This window comes from Parasteatoda tepidariorum, chromosome 4 (assembly GCF_982258835.1).
Source record: "Parasteatoda tepidariorum strain Cologne lab strain chromosome 4, Ptep-v5.0, whole genome shotgun sequence".
Lineage (NCBI taxonomy): Eukaryota > Metazoa > Arthropoda > Arachnida > Araneae > Theridiidae > Parasteatoda > Parasteatoda tepidariorum.
In genome coordinates this window covers 81,922,725-81,936,881 of record NC_141758.1, presented here as the reverse complement: position 1 = coordinate 81,936,881, position 14,157 = coordinate 81,922,725, and the positions used below count along the sequence as shown (strand labels likewise).

General features: G+C 30.2%; 2 protein-coding genes across 2 annotated transcripts; one reads left to right on the top strand and one right to left on the bottom strand.

Moving 5' to 3' along the window:
• Positions 1–127: 127 nt before the first annotated feature.
• On the top strand, positions 128–8,865 carry LOC122268235 (28S ribosomal protein S15, mitochondrial). Its single transcript, XM_087161471.1, has 6 exons — positions 128–517; positions 1,028–1,103; positions 2,898–2,946; positions 4,880–4,964; positions 5,062–5,123; positions 8,443–8,865. Exons 1-6 carry the CDS (start codon positions 247–249, stop codon positions 8,782–8,784), a joined length of 885 nt encoding a protein of 294 aa, XP_087017597.1. The 5' UTR covers positions 128–246; the 3' UTR covers positions 8,785–8,865.
• Positions 8,866–10,052: 1,187 nt separating this feature from the next.
• Positions 10,053–12,675, bottom strand: LOC122270924 (uncharacterized). The gene is made up of 4 exons (XM_087162230.1): positions 12,435–12,675; positions 11,996–12,368; positions 11,375–11,454; positions 10,053–11,284 (listed from the first exon to the last, which is right to left on the bottom strand). The coding sequence occupies exons 1-4, from the start codon at positions 12,673–12,675 to the stop codon at positions 10,053–10,055; spliced, it is 1,926 nt and encodes a 641-aa protein (XP_087018356.1).
• Between the last annotated feature and the right edge of the window lie 1,482 nt (positions 12,676–14,157).

The following is a 14,157-nucleotide window of genomic DNA, read 5'->3' as shown; positions in this document are numbered from 1 at the left end:
TTATGCGGAATTTATGAAAATGATTTAATACAAAAGAATCTATTTTCACAATTTTTGTTATTTTAAATTAATAGCCTTTAATGGCAATACATTTGAATAATTAAATCAATCCATCAATGACGAAAAATAATCAATGATATTCATTGATATTGTTGATATCGCGCTTTGTAAACATCGCGAATGAATTTTCAATTTATTTAAAATTAACTATTTTGAATTAGTTAAAAACTCTAAATTTATGAAAATATGAGAATGAATAGTTTAATTTTTCACAATTTAAAAGCAGTATTTCCCATTAATAGTAATTTTTCCAAATTAATAACTGTAAATAAAATTCTTCCCATCCATTATGAACCAACCTTGTGCGAAAGATTAGGTTCCCTTTCTTTTCACTCATCTAGTAAGCTTGATAAATTTGCACCACCTAAACCTCGTCCAACAGTGTACAAAAAACCTGTAGATTGGCTACCATTTCCTTGGCATCGGCGGGAAAGGTATAATTTGTATAAAGAAGGTGGTAAGTGCACTAAATCATTAACTAACAGTTTTTGCATTAAATCGCTGAATTTCATGTAAAATCTTATCACTGGTTATATCACTTAATTATCACTGGTTATTATAAAAATGTTAACTATTTAGCCCCTACCCACATTACAGAATTTTTCTTTATTTATATGTACCTAATAAATTTCCTGAGAAACTAAATATCTTAATTATAAGCATTTATTCCAATATACTTTTGCTTTGTCTTAGTTTGGTACCTTTTCCAGAAAACAATGTAACATAGAAAACCAAGATTTGCAGTGCTGAAGTATTCAGAATTTTAGTCAACCTGGAAATGCCAGATTCCCCTCTAATCTGAATTTGAGAAGATGTGGAGCCTCTAATATTTGATTTTTGAAAGTCAAACTTTTTTTGTTTGACCTATAACTTTTAAATTAGCGTTTTAACTCTTGTCTTCCATTTGTGTAGTCTAATTATATTTTAAGCCTTTTCTTCAATTTATTAACAGAATTTTAAATTTTAGGTGACAAAATTAAAGAAATTTCTCCTGATCCAAATGCTCCAAAACCAGATTTTGAATTCTCAGAAGAGTTAAAAACGTAAGTTTTTTTTTTCTTTTTCTTTTCATTTGTTATATGCAGGGTGCTGCAAAAAGAAAAAGAATTGGATAAAGTTATTGTGCATCATAAAATAGAAGTTAACTAATTTCTTTTTAAGTTGCGCTTTTATTTCTTACTTATTTTAATTAGAAAACTTTTTAAAATATATCTCTTACTTTATGCCTTGTTTTTTTTTTGGCTTTTCTACAATTTCAAGTGAAATATCTGCTATTTTAGAGCTCTTTAAGCAAAAAAAAGAATAAAGACATTGTCTAATTATTCATTTGCTCTGTGCACAAAAGATTGGATACTATAAAGCAACCACTGCTACGGAAACAGGAAAAATCAAAAGTAGAAAGCTTGTGACCCATTGTTGAGAATTTCAATACATATTAGCTCCTCTGCAGCGCTGCAAAAGACGATACTTTGAAACCAATTAAATTTGTTTCTTAATAAAAATCCACTCTGATTATTATTTGTTATATTTTGTAAATTTTTTTTATTTTAGTAAAGTTATTTTAAAAATTATTTTCCTGGATTCTTTTTTATTGCATCCTGTACAATGCTATGGCAGGTCAGAATGGCCCAGTGGTTCAAGCATAGAGCTGTCGTTCGTAAGATTTGTAAATTGATTCCTTGTGTAGGCTAGAAGCCTATCCGACTGGATTGATTTGTACCAACTTGTCTAGAAAGTAAGGTGGTTAGTGGGTAATACCGACTACATTGCGACCGTGCTGTAGATAACAAAATTGCAAAGTCTTAACCTTCTCTACCCTTGGCTCACTAAAGGCTGTTGCAAGAATGTTGTTGTGGCTTTATCTTCTAATGGTCTGACGAAGTCAGACAAGGTCCATTAGACCGTTAACTCTCAGAAAATCAAGAACCAGAAGGGGAGAAGTGTGTAAGTCTTCCCCGGAAAGACCCAAGCAGTCCAGATTGTGTTCAGCAGAGGCCTGCTGAGCTTGGCATTTAGAGCAAACTGCAAAGATCTTCCTACCCTCAAAGAACGAGGAGACTCTTTGTGTGTCAACTTGCCAATCTTAAAAATGCCACCATGAGACTCCATTAAAGTTGAGAACAAGCGTAGAGCCTGTCTCTTTGCCTGCATATCAGCAGTGACAGGGGATTCTTTCACTCTTTGGAAATTTCAGATTTAATGTTCTGGGTAGGTAAAGGTCGAAGAGGAAGGTGTATAATGACTGCAAACCTCCTTGGCTAAACAAGAAGGCTTTAATAATGCAGTAGTGTGTACATTAATTGGAACGAGTACAAAATTTTTGCATCTATGGTTTGATTAGTATATTTTCCATTATCTAGTGGAAAACATGCTCTTTTTTAGTTTTGATGAATTTTGAATTCATTTTGGCATTTACATATAAATGTTTGATTTCATTACCATGAAACTAAGACTCTATGACATTAACTAAATTATTTTTTTCTTGGTTGAGATATCCACCTTATTCAGCTGTCTCCTCACAATGCTCTACAAATTTTCTGTTAATCTTAAAACTGTTATTTTCACTTCATTCAATTTTCTTTAGCCATCTATTGAACCAACCATCTATTTACTATGGCATGGAACAATCTTGTTTTTGGCATAGGTGCCAATTATTGATTTTAATTGTGTCAATAGTCTGATATCAGTATAATGTTTGTTTTGATATGTAGTATTAATTTTATGAACAGATAAAGCTTAAAGAAAAAATTTTCTCTTTAATAATGTAAATATCTTTTTAAGGTGATTTGAAAAAAGCATTATGAAAAAAAGAAAAAAAATTGTCCTTTTTATTTCAGAGCAAATGAAACTGTGAGGCGAACATTTTCCATTGCCACAGCATCAAAGGTAATCTATGATAAACTTTTATATTTTATATGCAGCTTTTCTCTTTTCTTTAAGATGTAGTTTACATTGAATATATTTGCATTTTCTGTTTATCTTCTATTTAAAAAAAAAAAAAAAAACTGGAAAAAAAGTATTACTTATGTTTAAGACAAAATATCAAATCGATTAATTGCAAATAAAACAGCAATCAACATTGTTAGGCAATCATGCAATGAAATAGATTTGGTGATTTTTTTTTTTTTTTTTGAAAGAAAGTTTGAATTTTGTCTTTAAAAAATTTAAACTGATTTTCAAATTTAGCTTCATAAGAAAATGTCTTTGTTCTAATGTTTAAGTTTTTACCAAAAAAGTAATAATAATGTGAGAAATAATTAAAGATGTGTGTAGAGAAATTTTTTTTCTTTTATGTGTGTTTACCTCAACAAAAAGTATACTAGGACTGGGTTAAAAAGTAGGACTAAGAAAAAACTTTTGACCTACTACAACTTGGCTTGTGACTAGGGGGTGAGGGTATGCTTACAGATTTCACCTTAATCAGTTGATTAAATACGGGGTGGTTAAAATTAAACACTCAGAGGCTTATAGCTCCGGCTCTATTGGATGAATTCAAATGAAATTTAAAATATAGGTTATGTAGAACATGCGCTCAAGGTTTTTGCAATAAAAAAGGTTGAAATTTTTGCCGAAAATGTCGTCGAACTTTGAAATTTTTGTCGAAAATTTCAACTTTTTTTTATTGCAAGAACCTCAAATGCATGTTCTACATAACGTATTTTTTAAATTTCATTCCGATCCATCCAGTAGAACCGGAGCTATGAGCCTCTGAGTACTGTGCGTTTAATTTTAACCACCCTGTATTTTTCGCTGATAAATAAATAAAAAAATTTCATCCTATATTTTAAAATGTTGAGATCTATGTTTTCTTCTGATACATTTGTTTTGTATTCTGGTTCATTTTATTTTTTATTGAAAAATTTATACTAATTATGGTTTAAATTAATTCCTCAATAAAAGTTTAAACCTGAAAAAACTTTTATGCTTTAAAAGATAATGCAGGTTTTTTTTTCATAAAATCTGAATAGTTTTAAAAAAAAAAAGAAACAAACAAATGAGAAAGAAACAATTATGGAATTAATGCTGCTGAACCAGAAGTAAATAAAAGTTCATCATGGAATTCCTCTCTCTATTTTATATTTTAATTGCTACTGTTTTCTAATAGCTTTCTTTTATTAATATTACATTTCTATTGTCTTTTAAATACATTTTTGGTTGTAAGCCTCAATTTTATTTCATGCAGAATAAATGCATGCATAATCCCTGTTATTTTAATGTTCATTAATTTTGGTTATCTTATCTTAAAATCATTTAAATATTTGATGAGATAGAAGAAAAAATTATTAACTATGAGAAAAATTTATAAAATGATTAAACTATAGCTGGCTTTCTATGAACTGTGGTTGACTTATCTATTATGTTTTGGATCATAACCAAAAGCCCCAACAAAAGAAGGTGAAAGTTGCAGGAATGTATTGAACAATATTTCTTTTCACTAACATTTCCACTGTATTTGAAATTCGTTCTACGATCTTCAGTTAATTTAAATTTACGTTAATTTTTATTGTTTTATATAGATTTATATATTTAAATGCAGCATTGAAATTTACATTAATTCTATTTCTTTTATGTAATGTCACATTGTATATTAATTTTACGTTTTCTATAGTCTTTTCAATATTTATTTTAAGATTTGCATAAATTGAATTTTGCGAAATATTTGCTTATCTAAAACCAACATTTCTCTATCATATCAGTTACTTGAGAGTCTACTGTATAAATAAGAAATTTCATACTTATTGAAAAAGTAACATTCTGTGTTTGAAATAAATTGTCTTTAAATGTTGAAACTATTTGCATTACTTATTTTTTAAAATAGGGTGAGAGAAAAGAAAGGGTGAAAAGAGATTTATTGAAGAGAATCCAGCGCCATCCGTTTGATTTTGATTCACTTGAAGTTAAAAGTATATTGATGTTTCTGTTTCTTTTTATAGTGCCTTACATTTAAATGCTGTAAAATATAACATGTTTAATTCTGAATTTATAAATTTAAAATTTCAGTTGCCTTAAAGACTATTAAAATCAGATCTCTTTATGAACATCATGCAGAATTTTATAGAAAGGTAATTTTTCTGCATTTTTTAAATCTATATTTTTAAATCTGTATGTTTTTAAATATTTTACAAGCACTTATTAAGCATGCTGTTGGTTTTTTAGCCACTTTATTTTAAAAACCATTTTTTAAAAGAAATTTTCAACAAACGAGAAAAAAAACCAACAAGAATAACTCCTGTTTTGGGTTGTTTTATATGCGATTCCTAGTAACAAGATGTCACATCATTTACATATTCGCATTTGTGCAGTTGCGCCTACACATTTTTTTAAAAAACAATTTTAAATTTGTTTCTTCTCAGCAAATAACAAAATATTAAACAAAATATATGTTAATTAATAGAATAATATTTGTTATAATAAGTTAATAAATTAAAGTAATAAATAAATAAAATGTTGAAAGTTAAATATTATTTTGCACATCTTGCAACTCAATGTAACTAATTTTACAAGTTTCCCCCTTCTTTGAATTTTACATTAAGAAAAGTCTCTGAAAAGTTTCTAATTGTAAATTTTTTTTTTTTTTGCCTTTAAAAGTCTTTATTTTGCCATTCAAAAGACTTAAATTACTTTAATAAAAAAAATTTAAATGTTTTTCATAAGTTTTTCCTACTTTATTGCTTAAGTAATGAAGAAACATTTCAATTTTACATTGTAAAACAAAAATTGCAAAATTTCAGTTGATTATCTGAACTGTATCTGTAATTATGTATTTAACTGTATCTGTATTATTTTATTTCTTTACTTAAATTTTTATGTAATGACATGATTTGAATGACTTTAAAATATTGAAAAGTCTTTAAAAATTCCTTAAATTTATTACCATGTTTTATTAACTTAAAATGAAGAACATTAAAGATTTTCTTGAAAGGCGGGGGGTAATGATTCGTGGTTAGTGAAACAGTTTAAACAATTTTAAAATCTCAAACTGTAAAACAAACTACAAATAAATTTAAAGAAATAATAAACTAAACTCCTAAAACTCCAGATTTTTAATTTTAAAAATATTATTTTTTTAAATTTTATATATTACATAAATGTTTTGATGTACAAATTGTTATTTTACTTCATATATGTAATTTATTTTACACATGATAGCAAATATTGTATTACACTAATACATCATTTGATCATCAATACATCTTACAATTTTTTTTACATAAAAATAGTCTTTTCATTAGACTATTTTTACATAAAAATAGTCCACATCATTTGATCATCAATACATCTTACAATTTATTTTTTTTTTTTACATAAAAATAGTCTTTTCTGTTAAGGTCACAGACAAGTCTGAATTCATTAGCTATTGCTTGTCTCAATGAATTCTGCCACTAGGATTATTATAAGAATTGATTGAAATTAGCTATTGTTGCACTTATTTGCAGGGATGGTAAAAATCTTGATTGCTGCAGTGCTCTAAAAGTTGTAACTAGTACATAATTTTTTAATAGGTTTTAATATTGCCCAGAGCTCGAACATGAATTTAAAAAAGTACAAATTAAGAAAAGGGTGAACAGGATTGCGTTAAGACTATTGATGCCTTTCAAATACATAATCAAAGGAAACAGGAGAATGGAAGTTGTATAGGCAGTCTATAAATACAATGAAACATGCTGATGTTTACCAACCTTAAAAAGTTTACTTCTTGATAATAGTGTTGGAAAGATGGATGCACTCATGTAAATGCTTTTTAAAATTATTAGACTCTTGCCTTCACAACTCATTAATGAATGCAAGTTCAGCAACAATGGCTTGTTTAAATTATTGACAGACTACCTGTCTCTTCAAACTTCTTCACCCAAGACAATGTGGTATTTAGAAATATAACATTACTAGGACGCTCCGCCCCCTGCTCGCTAACGCTCGCCAACCCCCGAGAATTGCTACGCAATCCTATGTGGTTCACGCCGTGAACCATGGCTCGCTGCGCTCGCTCGCTAATGAACACAATGTTCTAGCACAAAGACATAGTATTTTATCATCAAAGACATAGTATTGTACTTATGTAGAAGAATTCTACCAATGTTCTTATTGGCTTTTAAAAAAGTATATTAGCTATTTAGATTGTACATGGTGTAAAAATCAAAACATTAGCTAAATAAGAAACATATTAGCAAAATAAATTATCAAATATTGCTTCACTAATATTCTGCATTTTAAAGCGTGAAAATTCAATGCATAAATAAACGCGAAATATATAAAAAATTCAATGCATTCAATACAAACACTTAAACGTTTTTTAGACGTTTAGGTAGCTCCCAGTAGAAAAATATCAATTCAACAGCGGCCCTTTAAAGCATTCTCACTTCAATTAATTAATTAATTCCTAATTGAGTTTAAATTAAATATTGTCATGTTTTTAGTGCATGAATCTGAATTGAACAACCTGATAATGCTCACTCTGGTTATTGTTATCTGGTTGCTCACTACGTGCTCTTGCGCGCCGAATCCAATCAATTAAAAATGAAAACTGTTGCCAGCGCGAGAAAAGAAATATCATCGGTTTTATTGATACATACATACGTACGTATTAGCGTTTTATATAATATAGATTATATTAAATGTTACACTTAAGTTACCAATTTAGCTTCATAATAACTATGTACTTAAGTTACACAATTTTCTGTGTTTCATTGCATCTGACCATATAATGTGGAAATCCTTTTTCCGTTTTCCTTCACGCCAACCATTATATGTTACACCTGCTCTATATATAAATTTGAAATGTCCCAGGGGGTTCATGTCTCTGTTTATTTAACATAAAAATTCACCTTTCTAATAAAATTTGTTAGAGAGAATTTTGCTAAGTGTTATTGTTTACCCTGATTTTAACACTATCTCAGATTCATAATGCATACTGGAAAATTTCCCTACAAATTGCAGTATCGCTAATAGAGGGAAAATGAATTAGTGTTACAGTTAACTTACAGTGTGATACCAAATCTTGATTCTTGAGTTTTAGTTCTGCTATTTCTGAACTAAAGGCTCTTTTACTTAAAAAAGAATACAAGTTTTTCCTGCGTGAATCAATTTATATTTTAATAAATAGTGCATAATCAATTTTTTTTACAATTTTAGCTGTTGCACGTTGAACAATTGCCAAAATTTGGCTGAAGGTTAATTAATAATGGTTACCCAGTTTTTAAATAAAAACTTGTGCACTGTAGCTTTTACCATTGAAAATTTCAGATAACTGTGGTTTATTAATGAGTCTTCTGATTTAACTAACTGATTTCTACAGTTGTTCCATTCTCATTGTAAACTAGTTCAACTCTATTTTCTTTTCTTCTATATTATGTTTATTAGCAAATAAATAGGAAATTTTTCTAGGAAACTCGAATCAGTAGAAAAATACTGCCTATTTTGATCCAAAGGCGAAATGGGCAACTGAACAGACTGCGTAAAATTGACGAAGCAAGATTCAATTGGCTTCTGAAGGAATTGGATCTCTCTTTCACGCCTCCAAAGTTGGGTTTGAAAGTAGATAGGTACTGTAAAAAGTGGGATTTGCGTAGGCTAACTAAAGAATACTGTGAGAAGACTATAGCAAGTAAAAAGGAAGCATACCACGAAGAGTTAAAGAAAGAACAAGAAGCATTTCTCGAAGAGAAGAGGCAAATTTTAGCCTGGATTGAAGCTGAAGAAAAAGTCTTGAAATCGGACAATGTATAGTGATTGCATAACTACAGCATTTCATTATTTAGTACATTAATAAACAATTTATGACGCTCATGTCAAATTTTACTCGTAAAATCAAGAGTAACATTTATTTGTGTTATTTTTACTCAAACAATGTTTTGACATTATTGAAAAATGTGTGACCTTTTTGTTACATTGATGAACACATTTTGAACACATTAAAAAGGATTATTTGTTATTTAAGTGCATTGTTTTCAAACTTTAAAAAAATGTCAATTTAACTACATATCCATTTTAACTACATATACATTTTAACTAACATATTTTTTGCAATCATTTGACATAAAAACAGAAAATGCAACTTTTTAATATCGTTTTTTTATGACGTTTTATAATCATTCTGCCAATCACATAGTCAAATTAGGGGTTGAAAAGGCATTCAAAATGACTAGTCTTCAAAAAAATTATGAATAAGTAAGAAGTCATTTTTGGAGATATCTGTTAGCTTCATATGAAAATCCCTGGAGAAATATAAATGTGCAGTACAAGGTATTTTTTCAGATGTAGTTTTTTTCCTGCTAGATAGAATGAAACAAGCTACTGGACAATAAAACTGAAAGTTTATAAAGTTATAAAGGTTTTATGTACAAAAATTACAAATTTTTACTTTTACTTGTTAAAGTGTCTGACATTCTTATCTAATTGCAATGTAGGTTAATAAGATATTTCGTATGTGGAATAAAATAAAATTAATCAAAATACAATAATTGTTGAACTAATTGTTATAAGTTACAAATATTAGTATAATTGTCAACCAAAATAATATACAACGAAAATAAAGATATGAAATAGCATTTATTGATTAGAAAATAAATTCCCATTTGAAATAAAGCATCAATCTTATAAGTTTTTGAAACAGCAATTATATATACTATATATTTTAAAATTAAACCTGAATGGAATAAATCATTTTTAGATGATAATTTCCATATTGTAAACCTGTCAGAACATGCAAACTAAGTTGAATTGATAACTTAGTTTACATCTTAGAATGTGTCGGAGCTAATAGAGTCAAGTGGTCTGTAACGTTTGGTAATTTTTTATTGAATGAGAAAAGAACGCTAGAAAGCTACGTTTTGCGCATTACAATCTCGCCAATGAGGGCGCGGACATCCCGGCCCCCATTGAAATATTCAGATATTTGAATGTTTCAATAATCATGAAAATAACAACAATCAAAATACAAATTTAAGCAATATTAATGCAATTATTTTTTCACATTTTGAATTCAACATATAAATTTAAGTATTGTTAACAATTGGTAATACAGCAATATTTGAAATGCTTCTTTTGAAAATTCCATGAGGTGTGCGTACGAAAACCACAGGGACATTATCATCCTTACCGGTGATAATTTCAGAAATTCGTCCTATAACCCATTTACATATAGGTAAATTGCTTTCTTTTACCAGAACCATCATACCTGGTTTTACATTTTGTTTTTGAAACAACCATTTTGATCTTTGTTGTAAATGACTGAGATAAGAGTTACACCAATTTTTCCATATTGTTTGAACAATTTTTGGAGTTTTCTGCCATCGGTTAAGCAAATTTTCTTTAAAATCAATCAAATTTTGCTCAGGAAGTGCATTAATTGCTCTTCCAATTAAAAAATGTCCAGGAGTTAAAATTTCATAATTTTCTGGATCAGATGACATAGGAGAGAGAGGACGGGAATTAAGTATACCTTCTATTTGAATAGTTATAGTAAGAAATTCTTCTATTGTTAATTTCGTAGAACCAATGGTTCTTTTAAGGTGATACTTGAATTGTCCGACTCCTCTCTCCCATAATACACCAAAATTTGGTGAACGAGGGGGTAGAAATTTCCACAGTACTTGCTCCGATGAAAGGAAACCAGATAAATTATCTTTTTTAGCATTTAAAGACTTTAAGAATTTGCTTATCTCAGCCGAAGCGCCAACAAAATTGGACGCATTGTCACAAGATATAGTACAACTTTTACCTTGGCGGGCAAAAAACCGTTTAAGTGTAGCTATTAAAGCACTAGTTGTTAAATCAGACAATAATTCAAAATGTACAGCTTTAGTGACCATGCATATGAAAATAGCTACATATACTTTGTTATATAACCCCTTTCTCTGGTTACGATATTCAATCCAAAATGGACCACACAGGTCAAGTCCTGCGTTCGAAAAGGGTGGGCTAGGAACCACCCTCTCAGGAGGGAGATCACCCATTATTTGAGAAGAGACTGTTGGCCTTATTTTAAAACACTGCACACAATCATGCACAACTTGACGAGCTAATTTTCTGCCACTAATTGGCCAAAAAATTTGTCTTACCGTATTTAATAGTCCTTGAGGACCAACATGCAAATCTCTCAAATGAAAGTAAGAAAAAATAATCTTAGAAAGTTTATGACCAGGTGGTAATATTATTTGATGAACAGAATTATAATTCAAATTAGAATTGGTCAACCGACCACCAACTCTGAGCAAACCATCCTGATCTAAAAATGGATTCAAAAATTTCAATTTACTATTTACAGGAACAGGCTTACCTTTTTTTAAGGCTGAGATGTCTGCAACAAAGTACTCACCTTGCACCTGTTTTATAATAACATTTCTGGCTTTATCTAATTCTTCGACTTTGAGAGGACCCCTAAATTTATTAACATTTCTACAATTTGAAAGAAACCTAAAAATAAAGGCTAAAATTCTTATTAGTTTCAGAAAATTATTTGTAACACTTAGGCATTTATCAATAAAAGAGTCATTTTTATAGTCATTAGTGAAGTCTCTATAGGTTTCAGCTCGGTAGAAAAGAGTTCATCACTGAAATGAGTTTCAACTTGAAAATTTTCTTTATTTAGAAAATCGGGACCTGTCCACCACAGTTTATTGGATCCAAGGGTTGTAGCGTCTGAGCCTCTGGAAATGATATCTGCTGGGTTCATTTCTGAAGGTACGTGTCCCCAATCACAATTAGACGTTAAGTTGTTGGATTTGTGAGACTCTATTACTCACAAATGTTTTTAAAAGGTGAGGCGAAGTATTAATCCACGCTAACGCAATAGTTGAATCTGACCAGAGTTTGATATGATCAAATTTAAGTTTCATAGCCTCTACAACCTTTTCCACAAGTTTTGAAAGGAGTAGACACGCAGACAGTTCCAATCTAGGAATAGTCATAGTCTTGATTGGTGCTACACGCGACTTGCTGCAAAGAAGCTGGCAGCTGGCTGAAAGATTCATCAGGATCTGCAACTGTCTGTAAGTAAATTACCGCTCCAAATGCTTTTTCTGAGGCATCTGCAAAACCATGCAGAATAAGTGTGGAAAATGTCTCCTTCAAAACGCAACGAGGTACTTGAATAGTTTCTATACTATGAAGTGTTTTAATGAACAAAGTCCACTCTTGGGCAATAGGGGATGGTAACCTTTCGTTCCAGTCTAGCTTGTGCAACCAAAGCCGTTGCATAAAAATCTTCGCTTTGCTGATGACTGGACCAAGTAGACCAAGAGGATCATACAAACGAGCAATTTGAGATAAAACATCTTTCTTAGTAACATCTGATTTTTCCGTAACTGCAACTTTGTAGAGAAATGTATCCCTTTTATTATTTCATCGCATCCCTAAAGTCTTCACTGTTGCATTACTGTCACGATCAAACGAAAAGTCTGCGTCTTGTGAATCAAAGCTAGTACACCATTTGTGTAATTTCATTCCTCCCCTTCTAAGTAGTTCTGTTAAATCTTGCTGAAGCTTAATACATTCATTTAAATTAGAAGTACCGGTAAGGCAATCATCCATGTAAAATTCTTCCATAACAACTTTCGATGCCAAAGGAAAATCCTTCTCTTCATCCTTTGCTAATTGTTGAAGAGTCTTCTGTGCCATACGTAACGGTTTTGAGTCTGTAGGATTCAGTAGGCTCACTTTCGTGATTTTTCCAGAGTATTTTTAGAAATTTGGTTTGTGAAGGCAGTATTTCGATTTGTCTAAACATTTTCTCAATATCTGCGGTGAAGGCATAGATGTGTTTTCTAAATCGAAGCAGAATAGAGAACAGTTCATCTTGTATCACTCCTCCCTTGCATAATAAATCATTCAAGGAACAGCCATTTGTAGTTTTGGCGCTTGCATCAAACACTACTCTAAGTTTAGTAGTTTTGCTATCTGGTTTTAAGACACCATGATGAGGAAGGAAATATCCATAACTGTCATCAAATCAGAATTGTCTGCTATCCTTTCCATATGGTTCAAAAGTTCATATTCCTTTAAAAACGGGACATACAATTCTTTCATTGCAGGATTACTTGACAAATTCCATAATTGATTAAGTCTTTTTTCAGCAATTTGTTTTGAATCTCCCAACGGTATGTTGTTTTCACTAATATCCTTCCTAAATGGCATCTGAACTACATATTTCCCATTAGTTTTTCGATAAAACGAGTTTTCAAAAAGTTCGTTGCAATAATTTAATTCTGAACTGACGGGAGTTTTTGTTTCGTTTACATCTTCATTTTCCTAAAAGGAAGTTAACGCCTTATCAAGATTTTTGGTTTCAACAAGTAAAAAACACGAATCGTTAATTTTCTCTAAATTAGAATTTAAGTTGTTCGCAACTCCCGATACAACATGACCAAAAAACGTTTCAATTAATATTAATTGGGAATCTTTAATTTTAATTTTATTCGTACCCAATAGTTCGAAGAATAATTCTGCTCCTAAAAGATTATCAATTCGTTTTGGTTTATTCCAATTATTATCGGCAAGTTTTATTTTTTCAGATAAACTTAAATTCGATATGTTTACAAATGTGGGTGGAAGAACCGCAATTTTTGGAAGTCTAAATAATAAGATTTATTATTTTCTTCATTTGTTTACTCGGTACGAACAAATGATTTAGCTGTAATGCACGAGTCATTATCATCAGAAATAGGAACATTTGTTTTTTGTTTCTTTAAACCCAATAAATTAGCAGCTCTACTGCTTATTAAATTTGAACTTGAACAGCTATCTAAAGTGGCTATTGGTCTAAATATTCCCTGCCCATCTTTAATATAAACAACCGCCGTGTTTAAAATCACGCAATTAGCATTTTCGTTTTTATTCGTAAACAGAGTGAAAGGAGGGGAGAGGGGGGACAAGATGTCTGTCTCCCTTTTCTCTTCTACTGCTGTATCAAATGTAAATGACTCATTTCTCATATTTTCATGAAGTAAAGAATGATGATCTTTGCTTTTACAAAAGCAAGTGTATTTAGACATGCAAGGATTAGGAAAGTGCTTATTTAAGCATGAAAAACACAAATTATGAGTTTTTACTATTTCAATTCGCTGATTTACACTCATTCGTTTGACTTTATCGCATTTATAA

Bases quoted from the DNA above. Each gene is read 5' to 3' on its own strand.
- LOC122270924 (XM_087162230.1), bottom strand. From the start codon at position 12,675: ATGGCACAGAAGACTCTTCAACAATTAGCAAAGGATGAAGAGAAGGAT. The intron at 11,455-11,995 runs GCAAGTCGCGTG...TTCAAATTGTAG, and splicing joins CAGCTGCCAGCTTCTTTGCA to AAATGTTAATAAATTTAGGG. The intron at 11,285-11,374 runs GTGAGTACTTTG...ATCCATTTTTAG, and splicing joins TATTATAAAACAGGTGCAAG to ATCAGGATGGTTTGCTCAGA.
- LOC122268235 (XM_087161471.1), top strand. From the start codon at position 247: ATGAGAATGAATAGTTTAATTTTTCACAATTTAAAAGCAGTATTTCCC. The intron at 2,947-4,879 runs GTAATCTATGAT...TTTTTAAAATAG, and splicing joins CCATTGCCACAGCATCAAAG to GGTGAGAGAAAAGAAAGGGT. The intron at 5,124-8,442 runs GTAATTTTTCTG...AAATTTTTCTAG, and splicing joins ATGCAGAATTTTATAGAAAG to GAAACTCGAATCAGTAGAAA.